The sequence below is a fragment of the Cricetulus griseus genome, chromosome 2, assembly GCF_003668045.3.
Source record: "Cricetulus griseus strain 17A/GY chromosome 2, alternate assembly CriGri-PICRH-1.0, whole genome shotgun sequence".
In the NCBI taxonomy this organism is placed as follows: domain Eukaryota; kingdom Metazoa; phylum Chordata; class Mammalia; order Rodentia; family Cricetidae; genus Cricetulus; species Cricetulus griseus.
Window position 1 is genome coordinate 5,925,836 of NC_048595.1, and position 27,318 is coordinate 5,953,153.

At 42.3% G+C, this 27,318-nt stretch overlaps 1 protein-coding gene across 7 annotated transcripts in view; it reads right to left on the minus strand.

Annotated features, from left to right (window-relative positions):
• The window catches only part of Rere (arginine-glutamic acid dipeptide repeats), a 329,883-nt gene that overhangs the window by 164,393 nt on the left and 138,172 nt on the right, over positions 1-27,318 (minus strand). For 6 of the 7 annotated variants that reach the window (XM_035439391.1, XM_035439389.1, XM_035439392.1 and 3 more), the window contains exons 3-4: positions 23,217-23,287; positions 15,873-15,998 (exon numbers count right to left, since the gene is read on the minus strand). In XM_035439391.1, the coding sequence (XP_035295282.1) occupies positions 15,873-15,998; positions 23,217-23,287 (197 nt within the window). The remainder of the gene's footprint in view (positions 1-15,872; positions 15,999-23,216; positions 23,288-27,318) is intronic. The other variant, XM_035439396.1, reaches the window with a different exon arrangement.

Consider the following 27,318-nt stretch of genomic DNA (forward strand, 5'->3'; position numbering starts at 1 on the left):
GTGGATGAAGTAAGGGTAAAAAGGTAGATACAGTCTGGCCAGTTAGGAAGGCTAACAGCAGCCTGTAACGCATACTTGCCAATGCAAGGCTCCACTGAAGAAAAACGTGTAAGTAACAACGTTCAGAAAAAAAGGAAAGGCCCCATAAAAATAAAGGAGGGAAGAACTGGGAAATCAGTCCAAGCCATCGGTTTTGTTGTTGTTGTTGTTGTTGTTATTTTGTGCTATGTTCTCCCCCCCACCCCCAGCTGTCCTGGAACTCACTGTAGACCAGTCTGTCCTGGAATTCAGAGATCTTCCAGCGTCTCCTTCTGGGATTAAAGGAGTATGTCACCACCTTTGTTTGTTTGTTTGTTTATTTGTTTGTTTCTTAAGTAACAACACAAAAAGAACTAAGGAAAATTCTGAAATTAAAAGGAAATACTACTACTCAACCACACTGATCTAAAAATTTAGGAAAATTAAGTTTACCAAAAAAAGGGACGAAGAGAAATGTGATGTTGCAGAGAAGATCTATAAACCCAGCTACTGCGGAGGCTGAAGCTGAAGACTATGAACAACAAGCTAATCTGGTCTATACATTGAAATTATTTCCTAAAGGAAAATCAAATCAAATCACTAACTAGTCATTTTTAAAAGAGAAAAAAGAATTGAGGTTAATGTACCTGTGAGCAAAAACACACAAACAACAAAGAGCAGAAGAGAATCTGTGCTGATGAAAGGAAACCAAGTGCATGTGTGCAAACATGAAAGCAAATAAATACAAGGCACAATTTCAAAACAAAGACACTGCCGAATAGATGGTCTCACACAGTAAAGAGCCTACATTAGAAACAAAGCAAAACTCAAAAAACCAGAAACAAATAAAATAAATAAACAGAAAATTAAAAAGGGAGGGAGGGAGGGAGGGAGGGAGGGAGGGAGGGAGGGAGGGAGGGAGGGAGGGAGGGAGGGAATTTCTGACTCGGGTGAAGCAGTCCTCTCATCTGACACGCACGCTGTGTCATGGGGCACATGCACAGCACTAGAAAATCATAGTAATAGCTTTTGTTCTTTAAAAAGGAACACACAACAAAACAGCCAGATGTGGCCGTGTGATCCTACTGTCCAGGGTTACAAGAAGATTTCAGTTGGCCACCACCTTCACAGTGACCCCCAAAAATAAATTTATAAAAACTCTAAGTGAAAAAGAGAAGGATGGGGAAAGGGATGAGCAAAGGCTTGTTTGTGCACAGCTGTCATCCCTGCGCTTGGAATTACTCATGTGCAGTCAGCAAGGACACAAGTGTAAGATCGTCCTCCAACACACTCTACTAGCATCACTAGAGCTGTGGAAAACGTAAGCACCGAGGGGAAGGAAACGTGAATTGTGAGAGAAAGAAATCATCACTAGACTTTGCTGGGTAAGGGGTACACCACCATGCCTGACTGAACTTTGTCTTTTATAGTTTTAAGAATTCTGAACAAGGGGGCTGGAGAGATGGCTCAGAGGTTAAGAGCACTGGCTGCTCTTCCAGAGGTCCTGAGTTCAATTCCCAGCAACCACATGGTGGCTCACAACCATCTGTAATGAGATCTGTGCCCTCTTCTGGTGTTCAAGCATGCATGCAGATAACTGCATACATAATAGATAAATAAATAAAATCTTAAAAAAATTTTTTGAACAATAGCACCAGTGTTATTAGTTATTACACACTATTCTGTAGGAAAAGGAGATAGAGAGAATAATTCTGACATGAGCTATCTGTGACCTTGGCCTGGAGGGAGGGTGTCATTGTAACTATCAGGTGCCCCTGGCAGTTTTGTCCCCCTGAACGAAGGCAGACGAGTTTTCATATCATTCATATATACATCAACCCAGAAGTAATGAAACCCAAACCAGATTATGCTTTTGAAATATCATTTCCCAGTCAAAGAAACTAGAAATTTTCATGGAAAGGATGGTTTCTGCAGCAGGCATGTGTGAGGATGAAATACCTACACATACTGTCAAGAAAAAGATTACCAAGCTCCAAGGTCAAATGAAAAAGGACTCAGGCACCAACTCTAACAGGCATCCAATGATGGGGCAATCTGGTGTCCCTAAGGATTAAGGATTACAAGTACTAATGTAGCATTTGGAAACTTGATAAACAAAGGGGAGGGACAGTCTTCAACACAGCCTTGCCTACAAAAAGTGTGTACCTGGGTTAAGAATGGCGGCTGGCAGGAACACTGCCACAGAAACTCACTCCAGCTAGTAAGTGAAAATGAAATAGACTTACAACTTTGCAACTCCTGAGGAAAAGGTGGGCAGAAAAAAATAAATAAATCAGATATTATTTGGCTCTTGAAAAAACTGTAGTACACTAATATAGTGGTTTGAATAAAAGTAGGATTAAAGGGCTGGAGAGATGGCTCAGAGGTTAAGAGCACTGACTGATCTTCCAGAGGTCCTGAGTTCAATTCCCAGCAACCACATGGTGGCTCACAACCATCCGTTATGAGAACTGGTGCCCTCCTCTGGTGTGCAGATACACATGGAAGCAGAATGTTGTATACATAATGAATAAATAAAGTCTTTAAAAAAAAAAAAGTGGGCCCCAAGGGCTCCAAGATTTAAATGCTTGGTCACTAGGGAGTGGCACTATTAGGAGGTGTGACCTTGTTGGAGAAGTGTGTCACTGGGGGTGGCTTTGGGACCCAAGCCAGGCCTAATGACTCTCCCTCCTCCTGCTGCCTGTGATCAGGATGCAGAACTCTCAGCTCCTTCCCATGAGGACAATGGACTGAAACTATAAGCCAGCCCCAAGTAAATGCTTTCTTTTCCAAGAGTTGCCATAGTTACAGTGTCTCTTCACAGCAAGAGAACAGTGACTGACACAACTAACGACAATTCTGCTCAGACAGACCAGACCTAAGATACAACATCTGGACTGAGCCACTAACATACAGAGGATGCAGGCACTGTGCAAACAGCAAAATTCAAAAGGCACAAGATTCCTGATCAAACGCCTTGGTATCAACAAGTAAAAGAAAGGAAGAAGGGAAGACTTGACAGATTACTAATGTAACAGATTTGGAAGACATATTATAGGCCAAGAACACCTGATAATGAGACATAAAGAAACGATTGCTCGAAGCCAGGGTGACAGTTAAATCTGTGGGGAAAGGAAGGGCTGCTGCCACAGTGAACAGGCAGCCAGTACAGTCCCCCTGGGCCTGGGAGACGGCAGCACATCATAGTGATTCACGAACCACAGATCTTTATGTGACAACATAAAAACAGACAATGAGAAACAAGGGCCAGAGCCCTTCTAACTAGAGAACCAGAGGAAAAGGGGGGACATACCTGTAGGAACAGGTCCTACCAGAGCAAAGGTGAGCGTCACACCTCAGATTTCAGCTGGAGCCAGATACCACAGAGGCACTGTGTGCAGCAGAAAAAAAGATGCCAGTGCTCACAAACATAAATGTTCCATAACTGTGCAGTCCAGCATTAGTCCTTACCCTTGTTTGCCTGTTTATTTGTTAGACATGACCTCACAATGTAGCCTAGGCTGGTATTGAACTCATGACCCTCCTACTCCATCTCTTGAGGGCTGGAATTTCAAGCATGTGCCAATTACCCATAATGACTTCAATCTTATATGCATATCATGCATGGTTACAAGAGGTTTGTGTCAGTTTCAAACCTTTTTAAAGTCATCTTTTCATATCTTACCGGCATAAAAATGATTCATATTAGCTCATGAGGACAAACTATAATTTTAGTTCTGAGTCATTAAAATAAACAGATGAATAAAATCTGCTGAAAATATTAATTTATGCAAACAAAACCATACAGTCTCTTATCTAAGTCCATTCAGCTTTTAGTATTTTCTGCATGTTCTTTAAAAAAAAAAAAAAAAAAAAAAAAAAAAAAAACAAATCTCAGAAATGGCTTTATCTCCTGGGGTCATTACTAATTGGGTGGAGGGTTGTGTTCAGGGATCTAGTTCTGTGCTGAATGGTCCAGTCACAGCACACAGTGCTGATGGGAGATGTCCTGGATACTGTGAATATATGTTTCTCTTATAGGCTGATGAATAAATGCTTATTGGCCAATAGCCAGGCAGGAAGTACAGGCGGGACTACCAGACTAGAAGAATTCTGGGAAGAGAAACAGGAGTGAGCCGTAGCTGCTGAGGGAACAAGAGGTCCAGTCATTCTCCAGTAAGCCAAGACTATACAGAGATACACAGATTAATAGAAATGGGTTAATAATTTAGAGAGAGCTAGCCAATAAGAAGCCTGAGCCATTGGCCAGTTTATAATTAATATAAGCCTCAGTGTGCTCATTTGGGACTGAAGGGCTAAACAGGAACTCCATCCTCACAGTGTGGGTTCCTCACCCAGCTTTCATCTCACCCAGTAACAGAGCTCCTGCAGTACTGGGCAAGAGCCAGGTCAACACTCAAGCACCCAGTATCAGCCAACGCTACTGAAAAGCTCTGGCCTGTGTCCCCTGCCTTTAGCTAGCTGTCTGTGGAGAGCCAGTGTCGATGAATCCACTGCAAAGCAGTGCTATTAAAAGTACAATTAAAGTCCTGCAGGAGTACCAACTGGCTTTGACAGTTTCTAATCACTTACTCTCCGTTTCTGCATTGATCTCATGGTAAACTAATGACAGTTCAATCTGTGAGCCACATTTGAATCATAGCAGCCTAAGGAATTGGGCTGATGCAGCTATGGCTATAGTAGCTATTTGTGACCACAATGAGACCTTCCAAACGAAACTACCACACACTGAAGATACCAGAGCAGAGAGCAGGAGCTGGAACCCAGGACCACCTGTCACCTTACTACCATGGAGTTTTATGTAAGGATAGACACAACCCAAAAAGCCGCATTGCCTACATTATTTATCACTGTGAAGCATCACAGAGAATTAAGCATCACAGAGCTTAATTTTCACAAGAGAATAACATGTGAAGCAAGAAGGGTGAGTGTTATCTCCATTTGACAGCTATGAAAACCAATGCCCTAACAGATTAAATAGCTTGTCTCAGTAGTGTGGCTAGCCAGTGTAGAATTAGAAAAGAAGCCAGCTGGGTCTCCCTTTTCCAAGTACAATCTACTTCTCAGTGAACAGAAATTACCTCATCACAACTGCATATTAAAAACAATGTAAATTAGAGAAGTGACTCACAATGACACCACATAAAAAGAAAAACACCAGTCAGTCAGGGAAGCCAAAATTAGATTGAATGGCTACAGTGAGAGTTTAACACATTTTGTAAGGCCAACAAGCATTTAAAAAAAAAAAAAGGAAACAGAGAGACAGAAACTGATTTTTTAATTATTTATTTGGTTTCTATATGTAGCTTCATTATATTGTCCAGGCTGGCCTCAACTTCCTGGGCTCTGATCCTGTTGCCAAGTCTCCCAAGGAGCTAGGAGTACAGTGGCAAGCCATCACACTGGGCTTAAGGCTCATAACAACATAGCCAGCAATGTACTAATTGAGTTAAGAATGAATAACACTTGGAACAGAAACAAAATAAATCTAAAAGTCTGGAATACTACCCTGGTTTAGATAAATGTGTCAATAGGAGTATTTCTCTTTTTGTTTTGTTTTCTGATACAGTTTCTCTGTGTAGCTCTGGCTGTCCTGGAACTCACTCTGTAGATCAGGCTGGCCTTGAATTCACAGAGATCCGCCTGCCACTGCTCCCCCAACGCTGGAACTAAAGATGTGCATCACCACCACCCAGCTATAAGTAGTATTTCTTAAAAACTGGAAAACTGTGCCATGGTTAGTTTGATATCAACATAGAGGATGCCTGAGAGCCACTGCCGATTAGATCCCTGAGCACTCTTCAATAGTAAATACTTAATGGCATGGGGCCGTCCTCACTTCCCAGGAAACAAAGACGTATTACCAAATAGCTGTCTGGTTCAAAAGGAAAAATAAAAAAAGTCACCTACAATATGGACTACTTTAAGCAAACCTCCTTTGTCTAAAGGAATATCAAACATTCCATGACAAAAAGTGCTAAGGTAATTCTTACATCAGTAACTACTTGCTAAATTCTAGATTAAACAAAAACACCTACCTTTCATTAGAAGCAGATGAAGACTCTTGAGCTACATTGAATATTTTGATAGGGCATTAAAAAGAAACAAACAAGGAAAGGAGGGGACCGGGTTAGGGACAGATATGAACACAGGTGTAGGTACAGGCTTAAGAACTCACCAGCTCAGAACAACAACACCGGAAAGAAACAGACCAATTCTCCACAGTGCAATCCTTACAGCAGCATGAGCAATAGGAGAAGAGGGAACACACCAGGAAATCATCCAGCTTGTATTAGCCCAGGGGCTGACAGACTAGGGTCCCAGCTTCCCCAGGACCTCTGCCAATTTCCCCAGTATTTTCTGGACAAAGACATATGGCCAAGTGAACAGCTACCACTGAGAAGACAAAACTAAAATTCTCTACTATCTGGACCTTTGGAGAGAAAACCAGCCAGGTCTGTGTACAAAGAGATTCTGTCAATCAGAAACAGAAAGATGACTCAGTGGTTTAGAGTACTGGCTGCTCTTGTGACCAAGCTTGGGTTTGGGTCACAGTACCTACAGGATGGCTCACAACCATATCTTACTCCAGTTCCAAGGTACACAACACGCATAAATACATGTGGTACACAGACATAACACATAGGAAAAAAAACAACCATATACTTAAAATAATTTTTTAAAAAATCTGTCAGGGCAAGCAAACTAAAGTGCTACATAAGTTTAATTCCAGCATTGGAAAAGTGATTTGGGATTGCAAGTTCAAAGGCAGCCTGAATTCTATTGTGAAGCTTTGATTCAAAAAAAGGAGAAAGAGGAGACGGAGAGATGAATCAACCTTTAAGAGCACTGGCTGCTTTTCTAGAGCACCCAGGTTCAATTCCCAGCACATACATGGTGGCTCACAACCATCAGACACCCCCAGTTTTAGGGAATCTAATGACCTCTTCTGACTTCTGTGGGTACTAGGTACACATATGGTGCATAACCATACATGCCTGCATGAAAGCAAAAACTACATACATATAAAATCAATCTTGAAAGGAGAAAGAGAGAAGGAAAAGCATCCATTAACAGCCACTGTGAATTCATTACTCAACAACTGTAAAAAATGTACTGGTTCTTTCCAGAGCAGCAGGAGCCAGCCTCCATGTCACAGGCACCTGAGGTGGAGGAACACAGCTGAATTCAGTTCAGGAGGCTGAAGCTGGGCCCAGGGAAGAGCTGACATAAGTGCAAAACAAGTCAGGGTGTCAGATGCACATCAGAGTATGACAAGACCTAGAACTATACGGCCATTTGATCTCCCTTTCAGTGTGACAAAGCCTAGAACTACACGGCCATTTGATCTCCCTTTAAGAGAACCCAGGAGGCTGATGACGCAGTGAGTTAGGCCATGGAGCACTTGCCTAGCTCACACAAGGTCCTGGGATTAATCCCCAGCACTGGAAGAAAGAAAGCCAATTTGAGTAAGAAAATGAATGTCCTTCAGAGAGAGTGGCTGGCTGATACTGTGACACACCACGGAAACGGAGCTGACATTCACTGCTGGCCGAGCCACAGAGAAAACTTCAACTTCAGCAATCCTATACCCACGTGCCTTACTCAACGTGGCAGATGCCCGAGATGTGCGTCAGTAAAAGGGAAGTCAACTGCCTTTCACCTCCTCAAATTTTTTTTCACCTCCTCTATTTCTATTAGTAATTAAAAAGGCAGACTCTTGGGCTGGAGAGATGGCTCAGCGGTTAAGAGCACTGACTGTTCTTCCAGAGGTCTTGAGTTCAATTCCCAGCAACCACATGGTGGCTCACAGCCACCTTGAATGAGATCTGGTGCCCTCTGTTGGTGTGCAGACAGAAGACTGTATACATAGTAAATAAATAAAATCTTTAAAAAAGAAAAACAAAGAAAGAAAACCACAGACTAGGCAGGATATGATGGCACTTTAAAAAAAAAAATTAAAAAAAAAAAAAAAAAGGCAGATTCTTGGCCAGGCGTTGGTGGCGCACGCCTTTAATCCCAGCACTCAAGAGGCAGAGGCAGAGTATCTCTGTGAGTTCGAGACCAGCCTGGTCTACAAGGGCTAGTTTCTGGACAGCCTCCAAAGCCACAGAGAACTCTGTCTCCGGGAGGGTGGGGAGTGGGGGGGAGGGGAGCAGATTCTTAATCATCTAATTCATAATGAAGTACTTTTAATCTGACATTTCAATTTTCAAAGACAATGTCTACTCCTTAAAAACCTCGTTTAACCAGGTCTCTGAAATTATAACCCAAACTTGAAGTCAATGGAATGGAAAATATTCCAGGTCCTCTTCTAGAAAATTGACTCAGTATTTTTTTAATATAAATAAAAAAGAAAAAGGAAAGGTTGTGGCTTAAACCCAATCCTTCCCCAAAAGAGGGAGGCTGGCAGGCAGGCAGGCAGGCAGGCAGGAGGGAGGAGGGAGGAGGGAGGGAGGAGGAGGAGGAGGGAGGGAGGGAGGAGGGAGGAGGGAGGGAGGGAGGGAGGGCTCACTCAACTGCTTGCTCTGACACCCTGGGGGAATCCATTGAGTGCCTTCTTCTCAGCCCTCTGTAAATGTGAATGGGTGCTGCCTCTCCTCAGTTAAGTTAATACGCTCACAAGAACTCCAACTACAATTAGAACAGTCCAACAAAGCAAGTTGAAAATTTTAAACATGTGTGCTAAATTACTAGGATAAAGTACAGGAACCACCCAGACATGTGTCCTTCATTTATTCCATCAACCAAAAGCAGTGAGAGCTCACTGCGCACTGCAAAAGCAGCAGCACAACTAAAGCGGCCTTGTGGAAGCACTGCGGTGCCCACAGTGCGCAACAGGCATCTCCAACCGCCCAGGGTGAGGGTGCTCAGCACAGGAAGCCAGCCCTAGGTATGGGCCTGGCAATGTTACAGGTTGTACTGATCACTCACTCCATGCCATTGGTCACACAAAGCCGACTGACTAAGGTCAACTTCTCCAGGAAAGCCTCAGCCCCCCCTCCCAACTCTCTCACACACACCCACACAGACACACACCCACACCACACACACATAGACACACACTCACACATACACACACAGACACCCTCGCACACATACACCAAACACACGCACGCACGCCCGCGCGCGCACGCACACATACACACACATACCACACACACACACACACACACACACACACACACACACGCGAGCGCGGGCGGGGACACACACTCACACCACAGCCTCCCTGCAGCAGCTGTGCACTCGCTGGGCAAGATGCCATGCACATGAACCATTGTCGCTGCCCTGTGGCACACACATTTCAATGACTGCTTTCTTTCTGCTGTTCCTCGTGATTCCACCTTCCCACTCAATCAGCTCCTATCTACAGCAGAGAAAGGGGTTAAAATCTGAGTGCTGTCGAATGTGGTCAACTGTATTTCTGTACTGGGTTTGGCCTCACCTCAGGATTCTGCTGGAGATGTCTCTAAGACAGCCTTGCCCTTTGAGGGTTAAAAGGAAAAGGCCTTCAGGAACAGAGCTTCCTCAACCAATAACACAGTCACCACACACTGCCAGTTTACTTCCCTTTGCAGAGAAGTGTCCAGCTCCACCCCCACCCCCACCCCCCACAGCTGCTCTGCTGTCTGACAAACCTGGCTATGGCCCACAGTGGTGGTCAAGCACACTCATGGGCTCTTCTCAGTCCATGGCTTCTTACTTACAACAGCATTCACACAGAGCATGATGGCTTTTATCCCAGCCCTGAGGTTGGAGAGCCCAGTGACTAACACTGTGGCTGGGCTGTATCTCAGCCCACCTTTCACTTTCAACCTGGCCACTGAACTTGCAGCCCCTTCTGCCTCAGTCTCCCAAGCAGCTGGGAAGACACACCTGTGCCACCAGGGCTCTCTAGCCAGCCTGACCTTTTACTTAATTCCCACCATAAGGCAAGGATTTGCAGTTCAACATATCTTCAACAGCACTGCAGGGTAATGAAATATGCTCAATGTGTGTGGTGTTTGCAAAGGCTAGCAGTTTAGTAATTTGTTAGAAAGGCAGCAACAGCTGCAAAAGAGAAAACAAAAATGAGCAAGCAGTGGGGAGAGTGTGTGCCCAAGCAGTAACTTAAAGAATATACTAGGCATCTACCCAAAGGAAACCCACAAATCTGCTCCAGAGCACTGTGAATTGGAAGAAACTGTCCAAAGGGACCTGCCAGCCTACTGGCGACTCCAATACAAAGCGCCTCACAAATCTCCCTATGCCAGGGACAAATCACCAGCAGGCAAAGCCCACGTAATGAAACCCTGGGAGCCAGCCTTTAATAATGCAGCCCTTCCAGGACTGTCTATTGATTTTGTTTCAGAGGAAGGAGTGTGTTTTATCTTCAGCCTTACAGCTCAGTGACAACATCAAGAATTTAACCACAGCACTTTTCTGACACATGATTTCTCAAACCGTAGCCTAGGATTCTTTGTCATTTTTCATCTATTTCTAGAGAATCCTTGGCCTCATGCATGTATCTTCCTACTTGGCCCACTGTAACCGCACTAGTCTTTCAGTTCCTACAGTTTAAATGCATCTATCTGCAATGATCTGCTTCCCATTTCCCCTATAAATGATGGTAGTCATGCATCAGGAACCTTGTCCATTCCCATCTGTTTGTCAACAACCCTGCTTGACGACAGCGCAAGATTAAGACTGGCCATCAAAATGGTAGCTGCAACCACAGTGCCATATACAAGACAGAGTCCATTTCTTTTTAATGTGATTTTTAATTCTATCTTACAAGTGGAACAAACCCTCAACTCAACCTCTCTGCACACAGGTTGTGCAACCAAAACCATAAAGCACAGGCTTCTCCTAATCCAGCCAAGAAGCTCATGTCAGGGACACTGAATGCTGCATTTTGGGGTGGGGTGGGGGAGTTATTTTCACTTTAAAATGAATCTTAAATTGCTCAATCAAATAATATTTTAATTAGACAATGTGCAACTCCATTAACAAAGTTCAAAGCTAACAAGAATTTGATGATAGGTGGTAGTGGTGCAACACCTTTGATCCCAGCACTTGAGAGGTAAAGGCAGGCCTGGTCAACAAACAGAGTTCTGAAATAGCCATGAGTACACAGAAAAGCCCTTTCTTGGAAGAAAGGAAAAAAAAATGTTTTTAAATTTTCCATTGTAGCCAGGTTTATCCCAGCTTTGATCCCAGCACCTGGGAAGCAAAGGGAGGCAAATCTCCATGAGTTCTAAGCCTCACTGGCCTACAAGATAGTTCCATGACAGCCTGTCTCAAAAAAAAAAAAAAAAAAAAGGGGGGGGGGATAATAAAGCTTACACAGAGCCAAGTAAGAAGAACTTCCTATTGTAGTGGTTAAAAGCTAGTTAGTGAAGCTGAAGCAACACACCACCAGCACATCCCTGCCACATAAAGGCAAGCTAATCAGTGACAGTAGTGACAACAGACGCAAATCAGCACAAGTGTAGTTTGCACACAACACAGGTATGCTGTTCCCAACAACTGGAGCTACAGCCACAGAACTAAATTCAACAACCATCCTAACTAACCTAATGTTGGTATTGAGTATTCTGTTGATTTTGACATTTGGTTTGAAATTAATTTATAAATGCCTTTTACAACTATATAAAAGATATAAGCACAAAGACTGCATGTAGTTTATATGATGGGGAAGTTAGGAGACCCAAAACAGCAACTCTCCTGGCAGTCCTGGGATGGACTGGGTAGGGAAGCACCCTACTGCTGAGTTTACACCTGCAGCTCTCTCAAAAACAATGTTCTCTCTCTAGAATGCACCTATGCCTATATTTCAGTCAGTGGGTGACTGACCAACCTGTATTCCCTGAAATCTATACTCCAGCATCTCCTGAAAGACTCTTACAAGGAAAAGCAATCCCTGAGGCCGACACCAGGACTACTGATTTCATCATCATTGTTGCTTCACGAGGTAGAAACTGAGACTCAGAGAAAGTAAGTCATCTGATTATGCAACAAATACTACCACCATGACTGAGACAATACTATAGTATCAACAGAACAAATACTACCACCGTGACTGAGACAATACTACAGTCTCAAGAGTGAAATGAGTGGTTTTAACTGCCTCCAATGAGGGAATCATTTCAAACAACTCCCCACCCCAAAGCACAGCTTGCCACAGACAGAGTTAAGACCAGCAGCAGAGCAGAGAGGGAAAGGCATGAGATGCCCAGCAAAATGGACCAGGACTCCGAGGGAAGAGAGTGTCCATTGCAGAGGAAGAGGGGCCCAGAACACAGCACAACAAGGGATTGGGGGGGGGGGGATAAGGTCACAGAAATAGGTTCTTTTCGGATTGTGAAATGACAAACAGCTTATGAGCAGCAAACTTTCTAGAAAATCCACTACTACAGGGCTATGGAAAAAAAGCATATGGGCTCCAAAACAATATGTAAAATTATAATAGGGTTTCATTTTTTATTTATTTTATTTTTAAGATTTAATTATTTGTTATGTATATAGTGTTCTATCCCTGCAGGCCAGAAAAGGGTACCTGACTACATTACAAATGGTTGTGAGCCACCATGTGGTTGCTGGAAATTGAACTCAGGACCTCTGGAAGAACAGACACTGCTCGTAACCTCTGAGCCATCTCTCCAGCCCGGTTTCTTTTTTCTTTTATTTGGTTTTTTGAAACAGGGTATCTCTGTGTAGCCCTGGCTGTCCTGGAACTCACTCTGTAGACCTGGATGGCATCAAACTCACAGAGATCTGTCTGACTCTGCCTCCCAAGTACAAGAATTAAAGGTGTGCGCCACCACCTGACTTTTTGGGTTTTTTTTGTTTGTTTAAAGAGTAAATAGATAATTACTCTACAAAGTTAATCTTAAACAATTAAATCTGCTAACTCAGCTTTGAACTCCTAGCACTGAGGAGGACAGGTGCAGCCCACATGCAACCCGGCAGAGCTAACCTCTAGGTCAGAGGAGAAAGGGTAGGTTTCAGTCCCCTAGAAATCACACCACTTTGGCTATTTGGACTGAGCTCTTACAGGCTGCCATATGGATTGCATTTTAATCACTGGGGGTCAGATAGTGAAGTAAGTTGAATTGTCTCTGAGCACACTAAGGAAAACCTAGGCAATGGCTCAATTGCATTTTTCATCCTACATTTCTCTTCACCATCACCAAGAAACACAATTCTTTTTGCTAGAAAACATCCAACCAGCATTTCCTTCCTTCCGTTTCCCCCCCACCTCACCCCCAGAGAAAGGATTTCTCTGTGTAGCCTTGGCTGTCTTGGAATTAGAAAAAAACAGGCTGGCCTCAAACTTATAGAGATCCATCTGCCTCTGCCTCTGCCTCTGCCTCTGCCTCTGCCTCCCCAGTGCTGGGATTAAAGGCATACTCCTTCACCACCCAGCTCCAGCAGATTCTTAGTAACTAGTAAAATTTTCATCTCTTCAGTACATGTACTAACAAGAGCAAGTAACTTCAAAATGTATAAAAGTAAATCTAATGAGTTCACATACCTGCATATGCAGAGAAAGCTAAATGATGATGTAATGAATGCTATCCTATAAAAACTAAATAACAAAAATAGTCTATTAGCAAAGACATCTGGTGTATCATGACAAGGAACATTAACGATGTTGTCTGAAACCCTGTAATCAATTTTTTTTTTCTCCCAGCAGCTCTTTCATTACACTGTACTAGATCTGTATGCTTGCAGAATTTATGGGAGCTCCACATGGGGGTGGGGGCTCTGCCAACTGGATCCAGCAAGAGTGACTCTGGCAACCTGCAGCATCATTAAAGAACAATCGATACAATTAGCCTTATGCAGCATCCTCTGACACAGAGAAGATTTATCATCCTGTCACCGACTCTTCTCCAGTCTACACTGACGGTGGCATCTAAGGATTCCACCAATAATGAATTTATTTAAATCCTCAGTGGGTGCTGAAAAATAGCAGTATCAATCATCACTAATGATATTATAGAAAGTTTACTAAAAGATCAGTGTAACAGGCAAAATTTAAAATCTACTCAGCAAATCCTGGTTAGTAAGTACCACAGTAAATGAAAGTATCCACGCTAGCATCACATTGATTAGAGTAAATCAAGAAAATATCAGCCTGCAAGATAAGCCATACTTCTCAGATACATAAAGGACAATATACCTAAGACTGAAGTTTCCCAGGGAGGCAGTCAAAACTCCATTGATTTTTCCCCATAAATGTAAGGACTGTATTGCATTAGGTTCCACCTTCCACTCTGTGTGCTTATTATCTCAAGAAATCCAAGGCTTCCAAAGGAATCCTTTCTGATGGTGTCTAATTCTTGAATAATTACATCAACCACATAAATGTGACACTTTTAGCAATTACTCCTGGTTTTGTTACACCTGTGATGTGGAGATGGAGGGTATTAAACAGGCCCCTCTCTAAAGCCCAAGCTGGTCTCAAACTCAAAACAATCCTGGTGTCAGCCTCCCAAGTACTGGGAGACATGAAAAAACACACCCAGCTTGCTGTGATTATCAACAGCAATCTCTGTAGGCTTGTTCTTCATTCTACAGAGGGGTGCAGCCCTAGTCCTCCAGCTAGCATTTCCTTTTCTAGACTTCATGCTGTTACCAAGTGAATCTTCGGAAACAATGGCTTTCTGCGGCCTGTCCCATAAACATCTTAATTAGTGTAGACTCTAAGATGGGAGACCTCATTCCTGTTTTAGATCTTCACCTCTGCCTCCAACACCCACTTACAAATGCTGTTCATGGACACCCTACATCTCCTCCCAACTCCTAGAGTAACCAGCACGGTGTCTGCACTGTAAGATACATGGACACTCTGCCATCTACATCATACTGACATGTCAAAAATGTGCAGCTTCTGGATTCTAATCCCTTTCACAAAATTGCATGCTATAGCCTGCACAGAGGACTCACTAACACTGCACACTGAACGCACACAACTGATCATGTGTTGACAGTATCTGGTGCTATCTAGCTATGTGAGATGACTCCCTCCTGATATTTTCTAGGTGAGTACAAAGTTAAACCTACCAGTCTGATGACTCTTCTAGTTATAGACACAGTCTTGGGTACTAAGTTCAAAACAATAAGCAGCTGTCTTCTAGAAAGATCACATTAAATCCTCCAAAAAGGAAGAGAAAGGAAGCCAAGTGAACCACAGTCCACAAGTGGGAAGCGACAGCACCTAAAGCCCCCATGAGCACCACCACCGGGCGGCCTCTGGGCTTCAGGGCTGGTGCAGCACAGCCACTGCGTCCTGTCTAATCTGCTCATCAAGTCACAGAGGGATTATCAGGGTACAGCCTGGACAGGCAGAGCCACCCCAGCCCCAACCCCCTGCAGGGATTCCTGGCTATTATGGAAAAACCTCACTGTTTGTCAACAGCCTTCTACAATGTGTCCCCTGAAGAGGGCAGTGGCCAAGACAGTTTAGATTTGTGGAATCCCAAAAGAGCCTTGGGAAATGCACAATCCACACTTGGACTTAAACTTACCCCCTTTCCCCCATCTCAGTTGCCAACATCCATACTCGCTGCTGATTGCCAGCTCCTGCTCCTTGCAGCAGCCCAGCATGCTCTCTGCTGGTGCCAAAATACCCTTCCACCAGACCCCACTAACTTCTGGAACTGTCCTAGAGGGGTAAGGCAAGTCCCGTATTGTGCTTCCTCTGTGCATGTACTTATTACTCTTTTAAAGACACATATCATACAGCACATTTTAAAGGGGCTCTGGGAAGGGAGGTATTATCCTATTTTATACCCTATGGGATATAAAATACTGATAGCTTTTAAAAACGGGATTCTCCTTACCCCTACAGGCCCTCTCCCGGCTTCAGAAAGATGCTGTGGTGGCTGTGACGCCACCGGCAGAGAGCATGCTGGGGGATCACACAAAGCAGGAGCTGGAGATCTGCAACAGGCCTGGGAGCTGTGGACCTAAAAGAGAAAACAGGTTTAAGTTAAGGTGCCCAACACCCACCCTGGTTACTAGGGGCACTCAGCACACAAGCAGGTGTCAGCAAGAGACAGAGAACCACTGACATCACTGAGAATCTGTTCCCCCAGTGGAGTTACCCTTCCCACATTAGTCAAAGCTGCTAATTTATTTAAGTGTCAACACCTGGACGACCCTTCTGGCTCTGTATTTTAACCTGGGTCCTTCTTAAAAGTATGGTGTGTGCCCCTCAAAATAACCAAGTTAAGATGTAACAGTGCGAAAGCATAGCAACAGTGGCATGCTTTGCTCATTATAAAAGCAACATTCCAAGGTGTCAGACAGACAGGAGAGAACTGTGAGCAGACAGACAGACTGAGCTTTCAGAAGAGTTTCTGTGGTGAGAAGCTGGGAGCATAAAGTAAGTGTACATTTAGTAGGAAAGCACCCAAGGGTTAGGGTGGCCAGAGAAAACCCTGCCACTTCCTGGAAGTCCTTATCTAATTCTGTAAAGCTGAAGGCAACATAAATAGACAACAGCTTCAAACACGAAAAAGGAGTGCATTTAACTGAGTTTTAGTTTCCTCAGAATGTCCCCAAAGTGAGAATAATTAACAGGCAAGCCATATCAAGTTCAAGAATGGTATTATTTCTAGGGGTAAAATCCAGCTTGGCGTGCACTAAAACTCTTTTAAAAAAGGAAACCCTGGAGCCAGCAGAGAAAGATGACAACAGCAACTTCTGAAAGCCAGCACTGTCCCTTAAGCACAAGGAGAGACAACTCACACAACAGCTTCAAGCTGCACCCTTCAAGCATATAGCGTATAAAAGCCTAACTACAACAATTTTATTCAAATGATAAATAAACTTTTTTTTAAAAATCCACAAAATTAAAATACTTATGTTAAAAACCCATTACTACAGTTATTGAAGAATTAAACAATCAGACTTTAGCATCACAGCACTATCTCACTGTCTTGCTGCATATGACTTGTTCTAAGACCAGTCTCTGTAGTCTCTCCTCCCCACCAGCTCAACAGACAGCTTTAGGAGCTGTACCTCCTGACTCCCAGAACACAGAAAACTCCAAGTAGGAAACACAACTGAGTGCTCCAGTGTTCAGTACAGTCAGTATTTTTTTTCACAATAAACAAAAAATAAAACTGAATATCTAGTTAAATCTCTTCAGTTGGGAATTCAATTAACCAGAACTCAAATTCAAGTATCAAATCCTCCTCCACTCTAATTAAGGGTTTCAAGTTTTAAAAACCTAGCAAAGCATTTCTCAACACTTTGGCATTACTTGTTTTAAATGTACAAAGAGTTCAAGCGATCATTACAACACTTTTAGCATTTAAGAAAAACTGGCCTTCTGGAGGCAATAATCGTTCATAGGAATCAGAAAACATTGATGACATCTGGAGCTTCCCTGATTTTCTCAGTAGTTTTTTTTTTTTTTTTTTTGACACTTTTCTGAGTTGGCTGTTAATACAAAGATCCATATATACATACAAATTGTGAATATTCAGTTATAGAAATAAAGTTTGAACAAGATTTAAGCAATATTCTTACACAGTAGATCTCTACAAATATCACCATCTCAAAATTTTGTAAGGTCTTTGAGAAAAAGGTAGAATAAGTAGTTTTCTTCGTTGAAAATTTTCACATAGATAACATTCAGTGAAGTATATCTAGAGATAAAGGCATTAAGGAAATACATACAATTAAACAAAATATCATCTACTTCTTGGGAGTCCTGAGATGCAATTAAATTAGGAGAAAATGAATTATCCAACTTCACAATAATTAGACAACATAAAACTTCAGCTCCAAGTCACCTGCTCTGCCACTGCTGACACTGAAAACAAACCTCTGAGACATGAGGAGGCGAGCCCCAAGCTCTGGGTTGATCATTCCCAAAGCCTCCTTTTGATTTCTATTGAGGTGGCTACTTCTCTGTCATGTTCTCTCTGTATGGGTACTGAAAAACAATCTTCTGAGATCACTGCTCTATAACAAAGGAGGAGTGGGATCTGGCCAGCCAACAACAGCCCCACCTGACTGTGTCCATCCAACCCCACACAAGAGAGTTCCATTCCACCTCAAGTCTCTTGAATATAAACTACATTACATCTCTGTAATGGCGGTAATGCATAATCATAAGCCAAGTACCTGAGTGCCTTTTTGACAAAAACAAGTGTAGGTGGCTTTTATTTAAAGCAAGAAAAGGGGGTGTGGCCTCTAGAAGAAGAGTTTGGCACCAATTCAATCAATATGCAACAATTCTTGCCTTAGAAACCAGTCTACACCATACTCTAACCCTATGTACAATCACTATACCTCAATTGTTTAAACAAATAAGGAAAATAAATCACAGTATAAGGGATCAATAATGTCACAAACAACGACATTTGAGGGGCAGGCCCTATGCCAAACAATTTGTATGCTTGACTTTCTGTCTAAGAACAACCAACTTGCAAGGTCACAAGCAAGGCAATCAGAATCAGACAACTTGAAGTCAAAATTCAAACTATCAACCTATGCAACCTGACAACCTTCATCTCAGCCCCAGACAACACTTGCCCCATGCTGAATTACACATGTTCATACTAATGGAGAGTCCCAGTCCCACCCCACCTCACTGAAAAAAAGGCTCTAATGGGATACTGATCTTCAACTAAAATGAGTAGTTACTTCCCAGATGCCAATACATTGTATGTTCTTTGCTACAATCACAACAGCCAAACAAGAATCAAACATCTGTGTACAGTACATAAATCTGGCAATTCACTAATATGCAGAATCTCAGCTGAAGATAATTTCTCTATAGCCATCTTCTGCTATACTGTCAGGGGATGCAGAAATGAAAAACAATGAGCGGCAACAAATTTCTGGAGTGGGTTCTGGGTACAAACTAGAACTCACAGAGAAATCTCTCTCTCTCTCTCTCTCTCTCTCTCTCTCTCTCTCTCTCTCTCTCTCTCTCTCTCTCTCTCTCTCTCTCTCACACACACACACACACACACACACACACACACACACACACACACACCCCAAGTTGCTCACAAATAACAATGAAATATTCAGAGGGGTGTAAAATGATCTAAGGAAACTAGTGACTCTGATTCCTTGGTTATTCCATGCTAACAAACAGATGAAAATGGCTGTTGTCTTGCATATAAAGAATACGACAGCACACACCTCCATCCACAGTTCAATTCACTCAACAGGCCACTGGAAGCCCTTTAATATTGTTAATGGTGTTAAGGCATACTTAGACAAGGTTTAATCTTAAGGATGAGCTTTCCAGTTTTAGTACAATGAACCAATGGTATTTACCTAAAGTACTATTTGTAGTAATTACATATCCTTCCTGGAAACTCATTTGGTATAAATAAACCTACAATTACCCAATGTAAGAAACACAAACCATACTTCCTTCTAAAGAACAGATGATGGCAATCAAGAACACACAGCATCAGAGAATTAACAGAGCAGCTCTGAGCGTTATGCTAGGAATAAACAAACAACTGGTAGGAAGTACAAGGAACTCCTTGGTATTGCATTAATTTTAACAATATACTTTGGGTTAACTTTCTCAAAATCCATGATTATTTCTAGGAAGAAAATTACTTGCTTAGTTTGTGAACATTCCTAACCGCATTCTGGGATAAAATACACCTTGATGAACAAAAACAAAACCATCAAAGCAAACTAGGTCACACCAAGTGACCCAGAATCATCTGGAAGGGCAACAGGAGAACAGAGTTGAAGATGTTATCCCCGGTTCTTTTGGTCCCACTCCATCCCGCCATTTGAAGCAATCATCTCCAGAGACTCTGGTGGAAAGGGGCAGGTCTCAGGGAGGTCAGGGAGGAAGTGGCTGTGCTAGCATCCTCCAGTGTCTTCTGCTTTCTCACCTGCTCGAGAGGCTGGCATGCCGGGGATGCTCCAACCTTACTACTGTAAGGGTGATTCCTGACTCACCCTTTCGGCTCTACCCCTCTCTAGACAGCCACAGTGCCCCAGTTTTCCCCAAATATAAACTTTTACAAAGAAATTAATCTTTTCAAGCCAGGTCACTACTGTTACCATTATCACTACTTCCAAAAAGTAAACTTATTATCTGAGATTGGTTCTGAAAACTAATGTGTGTCTTTATTTAGTCACTCACCTTTCATATCCTTTGCTTAAGCACAACCCTCCACTCTGCCTTTGTCTATTTCTTCCATGGATAACTCTGACCAATATATTTAAACAAGTTTTCTTCACTTGGAAATAAGTTAATTATATGAATATAACACAAAAGAATCAATGTTTCCCAACAGAACATTTAATTTTTTCCCTCAAAAATGCCACCTTTGGCCAGGCAGTGGTGAAACATACCTTCAAATCCCAGCAGTAGGAATCTCTGGGTGTTCAAGACTAGTCTGGTCTACAGAGTGCCAGGACAGCCAGGGTTATAAAGAGAAACCCTGCCCCCCCTGGGGGGAGGGGCATCCACAAATGTATCTTTGGAGTGTTCCTCCATTGGAGACCCTCCCATTCTCCACTTTGGGAGTTCTTACTTTTTGAATAAACTTATGTTTGTTCTCAAACCAACAAAATGGAGAGGGGAGGGAGAGGGATAAAGACCCCTAACCTTCAAAAACTTGGTTCAGTTACGAATGTACTGCTCTGCACTACCATGGCCTCCTAGATCTAGCTCTGTGCAAACAAAGACTATAAATGTACCTAGCAATGTGGGATGGTAGCAGCTTTATGTGTTCTGAAGATTTAACACTTGATAAAGCAGAAGCCATGGAGTTCACCCCTGTAGACAAAATGGCCACAAAAGTGATCCAGTTTGGACATTTCTGAGAATGAAATGAGAGGCTGTTTACATACCCAGGTATGCTCTATACCACAGACTTGGACTCTGAAGGAATCCTGAAGCAAGCTCTAGAAAATAACCTAGGTTTCCACACAAAGTCCAAACATTCTTCCTTTCACACAATAAACTGGTAAAGCACCACACACGTCTGTCTTACACTCCACAACCTACCAAAGCAGAAGAATTGTTACTGCTGATGTAAACAAGAAAGCACATCTCTTACTACAGCCTCAAACCAGAGGCTAAAAACCCCATCGTGTAGTACTTGTTTTTTAAACCCACTTTTCATTGTTCTGTTTTGCCATGTTATTCACTATGAGCAAAATCAACTGCAATCTCTTTTAAAATCCTTTCTATGAAATAAAGCGTATTTCCTCTATAGCCTGGGCAAACCAGAGCAGGAAGCCTTGATGATTCTCACCTCTGTCAAAGAGCTGAGGAGAAAAGAGAATGAGGAAAACTGTGTTTCTCCCTGGAGCAGACATGCCATCATCTCTAACGTTCTCACGTAACAGCTACAAGTATGTGCTCAACACAGAACCTCAAAGAGAAACACTATGTGGTTTAAAGGTTGCACCCTGTATCTCACTTGTTTTGCAGATAGCTTTCATGTTTTTAATACTGACAGCAGAAGCTTCAGTTTTTATTGCTGTTAATACACTAAGCAATTACAGTACCTCAGCAGGAACCTCTGCTCAGAACAGCAACTACCATAGTAATCAGCATTTCCTAGGAGATGGATGCTGTTCAAACATGAAGGCATCTGCTAACATATACAGAGAGAGAGAGAGAGAGAGAGAGAGAGAGAGAGAGAGGAGAGAGAGAGAGAGAGAGAGAGAGAGGGAGGGAGGGGAGGGAGGGAGGGGACTCAGAATCTGATGGGAATCTAAAATAAAAATCTTTATAATTTTATTTCAGAGCTATATATTCTCCATGGAGCTTTGGTACTCATTCAGCAAAATCACATACACAGATAACAAACACAAAAAGAGCAGTAGCCGCAGGCACTACCAAAATAAAAATCTTCTGAAAACAAGGCCACCTCCCAAAGTTTCAGGTATCAGACAGTATCTGTAAAAAAAAAAATCTCTGTAAAGAAAGATAAAGAACAAACATCTCCAAAAATGGTAAGAATTCATATTGGCAAGAAAACTAAATAGAAAGCATTTGATTTACAAGATAAAGCTGCAAGGCCATTTTGCAAAACAGCCAGGGTACTTAGAAGCAGCCTAATAAGAATAAATATATCTTACCAATAAATGCACAGTTGACTTGCTTTACTGTATTAACTCTTTAAACTGAAATATCATATACATTGTGTGTAAGAACAAACACTCTCAAGCAATGAAGGAAATGGGGAAGGGGACATTTTGTATTTAGAAAGATACAGAATTAGGATTGTTCTGCACTTATAACCAGGCTGTGGTTCCCAGTCTTCAAGTAAAAGGATCCCATTCCAAGATCAAAACATTTTAGACAGTCCACAATGATACTGCTTCAACGGTATTTTACTCATCAGCTGTATGAGGAAAAGACATTAAAAATAGTACTGTTTAACTATGTTGCTCTTGAGTAAGAGAAATCTTTGAAAAGTCCAATGGAATATTAATGTTTGAAAAACAGGTGCACATGAGTGTTAAGTACATATATGTACCCAATACTTGGGGGGGGGGGGAGACAGGGGCTCGCTGTTTAGCCCTGGCTGTCCTGGAATTCACAATGTAGACCCGGCTGTCCTGAAAATCCTAGAGAGCCACCTGCCTCTGCCTCTTAGCACTGAAGTTAAAAGCTTGTTACCACACCTGGCCTCAGTGTGTTTGTTTTTACAAACACCCAGGGATCTATCCTGAGCTCAAAGTGTGGGAACCACTGTCTAAAATCAAAGATTTTGTCAGGAGCATTATCCAGACAGCCTTACTTCCAGGCCAAATTCTATTCTTCTAACTGCTCCTGGGACACCCTTAAAACTGGCCAGGATATAGTCCATACCTACCATCATTCCAAAAAAAAACCTAGTCTTTGGTTTACATTTCCTGCTCATTAATCACTAAAATGACTTCAGGCTCTTAAGACCGGGTAAGAGCAAAGAAACCACCTGAGAAACTAGAGGGAATCTCTGAGAATTCGAAAATCGCTGCTAAAGAAGAAAATACTTCAGAAACATTGTCACAACACAAAAGCATTACCACAGTAGACAAACCAAGCTGATGAAACCAACCGCTGTGTTTCAGCGCACAGCCTGAAGTCAGGTCACACTGCTGCACACTGGCTATCACGCCATCAGAAGTGTCAGCCTGTGGAGTGAGAGGGGGGGCACAGCAGAGGCAGAGCATGGGAAAATGCTTACCAATTTGAAGTCTTGGATGCTGCAGATGAAATACGGTGTGTTTGGTCGCCGACTCTCGATATACACACAGTCTTTAAAAGAAAAAGAAGTTCTTTTTAAGAATGGCATTTACCTTTAAAGAACCAAACACATGGGCCATAGATCACTGCATAAATAAATAGCTAGGTAAATGAATATATAAACATATCAATAACAAAGCAAATATCTTTTAATAGTAAAAACAAAACCTTTCCATGGGTGACATTAAATTACAGATAGCATTAAAGTGAAGGTTCTTTCTGAACACGCTTTTGATAATTTAAAGAACCTAATGAAGTCTGAGCCATTCTGTTCAGGGAAAGGAAGTTCTATAAAAACTGTGTCCGTATCCAGGCGGAGAAGTTTACAGAAGGTAATTACTAAAGATTATACATGAAGGCAGGCATGGTGGCACTTGCCCATACTCCTAGTCCTGGGGAGAGGAAGCGAGGGAATACATACACTTTAAGGCAAATCAAAAATCCTTTAGGCAGACATTCTTCACACAGAGAAACTGCTTGGCTGCGTGCTACTTCATTTTCAATCAATATTTTATGAGGAAATAGGTATTTGGAAAAACCAGCTTGAACATGCCACTACAATAACCTTTTCACCTATACCATAAAAAGAATGAAAACTAATCTAATCACCTCTGGGTAATCTACTATTAAATATTTTTTTGACTGTAATGAAAACCAAGGCAGCCAATCAAAGGTGGAATGAATTAAACCAGCTTATATTTTTATATATTTCTTTCAGAAAGAACAGAACATTTTCCAGTGGTGGACAATTCTTTTTGATGCTCACAGCTGAAGTATAAAAGGCTTAAAAAAAAAAAAAAAAAAAAACCTGCCTGTAAGACACGGTTCTTAAGAGAAGCAATGAGTTTTTAGAAAAACATTGTCCAAAGAGGAGGACTGGATGTCTAGGTATATTACCCAGCAAGACGTGAAAGTTTCACAGCTATCAAATCTGGGGAGTAGGATAACAATGCCTACAGTGCAAATGCCAGTCCTTATATCCTTTTCCCCGCCCTTCAAAATGTGCACACATAAGAACTAGCTTTTGACAACCTAAAGAAAGCCCTCTCCTTTGTCTCCATATACATTAAAGGCCAAGATAGAAAAAGGTGTCACAATATGGAGTCGAGAGTCATCCCACTGGTGGACAGTCAAGTCGAACTCCAAAAGTAGTAAACACACTAAGGGTTGGATCATGAAGATAGCCTCTCTAAGAGACATATCCTTCTGGAAAACTCCCTGTACAACAGTAGGGTCACTGTACCCAAACCTATCAAGGTACCAAAATGCCCCTGACTTCTCAGAAACAGACAGTGAGTCCATGAAGCCATGCACCAAAGAGGATTAGGGAATGTGTTAGCCCTGAGCTTTGCACCTTGTTCCAGGGTCCCAGATAATGACTGACTGTACTTAGGCATCATCCATCTAACACAGCAATCATCTCAAATGACAGGCAAGAAGAGAACCTCTTCCCACCGTAAGATTTCTCTTCATAAGCCTTGTTTGTCATTAAAGTAAAAAATATACGAAGCATAACTCTCTATACAAGAAACAGGAGCTCTAGCCAGGCACAGTGGCATGCTCACAGCACTGTGATCCTAGCACTCAGCAAGGGAGACTAACAAGCTGGGGGCTAGCCAGGACTACAAGATCTGTCTCAAAAATTAAAATTAAGGAAAAAATATTTAAATTTAAAAAATTAATACATTTTGGAATGGTCTCAAAATTCTTAATTCCCATGCTGTTGCCCTGTTGTGCGCAGCTCCAGTAGTTCAAATCTCCAGGTAGCAACTACACACCCGCTCGCTGCACACAGAGCACAGTCCATGTGCTTTCTTCTTCCTGTCCCTTTCCATGAAAAGCCACACTTTCTCTATGTTAAGCTACTTGTTGACTGCCTTAAAAACAGACATGTCATAAGTGGATGGAATTCAATTATCTGTTCCCACAAATCCCAACTCTTCCCCTAGACAACATTCTCGAGAAGCAATCCCGATTCCTCTGTACAGTCTACGCCAGCCAAGCCCTTCCTTTATCCCACCTATTCTAACTATACATCGCTCAGGGGATACATTCCCATGAGTCCTCTGCAGAGAAAGAATAGTCACAGCTCCCTTCTTCAAATGATCCTAGCAATTCACGTCCCTGTATGTTCCATTATTTGGCAGTCAGACTGTCTACACGGTCCACACCACCATCATCTCCAGAGCTCTAGACAGTACAAGAGCAAACCCTGTGTGCACTGAGGACTAATATCTTCCATTGGCACACTCAAAATCAGACAAGTGTGAGTAATAGCAGATGTGGGACAGCAAGGCCTAGTTACAAGTGTGATGATGGTTCTAACAGAGAAAGGTTTTATATATCCTTTCATAATTAACGGAATCATTTTTACCACAAGTCTCTTCCTCTGAAAGATAAAGCACCATGAACTTGACCACTAACAAATTTCCAATGTCAGGTGTAGTGTGGTACACATGCTCACACATAATTCTAGCACTTGAGAGATGGAGGCAGGGGGATCAGGAGTTCAAGGCCAGCCAGCCTTGGACTACACAGTGAGTCCAAGACTTGTCAGAACTACATGAAATCCTACTTTCAATAACTACCCCCCAGAGCTCCCCAAAAGGTTTTCTAGAAAAAGGAGGGGAAGCTATGTTATGCTACAACTGGACTGAGGAAAATGTCCCTCTAGAAACACACCAAGTAGTGAGTGGGAACAGGAAAGGGGCACGGAGGAGAAGGACAGCTGCTGGCTCAGTGTGTTTCTTATCTGAATGGACTTGACTCACACACAGGCTAAAGAAGGTTGTCTGAGGGAAGAGCCTGAACCTGACCTGTGGAGTCATCACAATTACTTTTTAATGCCTTTTCCCTACATACAAGCTACCTTGTTTTATTTAAACAATTACCATAGAAACCCAAACTGATCCAAAGCTGTGAATTTACATAATGATTTCAACATACAAGGCTGTTATCTGTAGAACCTATGGTTGTGTCAAAATCTCAATATTTTGAGCCTAGCGGTGGTGTCTCACACCTTTAATCCCAGCACTTAGGAGGCAGAGGCAGGCGGATCTCTGTGAGTTCGAGGCCAGCCTGGTCTCCAGAGCGAGTGCCAGGATAGGCTCCAAAGCTACACAGAGAAACCCTATATCAAAAAACAACAACAAAAAAACTCAATATTTTGAAACGTGTATGAAAGGGCAGATAAGCTCACTATGAAAGCGGATAACAAAACAGATTCCTTTGATAAAAAGAATAATAAATCATAAGTCACATGAGCTAAATATCTTTCCAAGCTGTGTCAAATTTGTCAGCCAGAAAGGGAATATATATTGCCTTGACCATTTTTTGGCTAATGCATTTTTTAAATTAAGTATGAAATATTACTGCAGTTAACTTTTCTTCCTACAAAACAGGGTGATCCAACTGAAGAAGATGCTCTCTAGGAAGAAATCTGGAACTCAAGTCTCACAGGGAATACTTTTTCTTTCATTGCCCTTACTGTTACCTCACACTGCCCCACCCCTCGAAACAGGTTAAACTGAGGCCAAATAGTCATTAGTAATATTTTCTCTCTGGTCTCATTAATCAAGCAGTTTATTTAATAAAACGGTTTATATAAATGTTGACAGCTAGAATAAAATCATTTATTTTGTTTTTATTTGTAGCTCTGTCTGTTTTTGCCATGCTGGGGTCTAACCGAGGGCCTCCTACAAGCTGGACATTCATTCCCAGCTCCAAAGTAGTTCATTTGAAAAGGCAAAGTTAAGAACAATGTCACAGCGCAGCTGGAATGTATGCCCCGTAATCTTCTAAAACCAGAGTGATTTGGCAAGACTGTCATGAAACTTACTGCTGCAGAGCTTATCTGAAAGCTGGCTGTAAGGCTCAGTGTAGTCACCTGACTTGATCCTCATGGTGACAATACAATGCTCACAGTCAACACAAGCACAGCAGACACCTATGTTTTAAAATGTTAAAGCCCTTCTTTGGAAGCAGCAGCTCTAAAGGGCGGAGCAGACAATACAGTTCATTAAACGCACAAGGCACATTTTCAG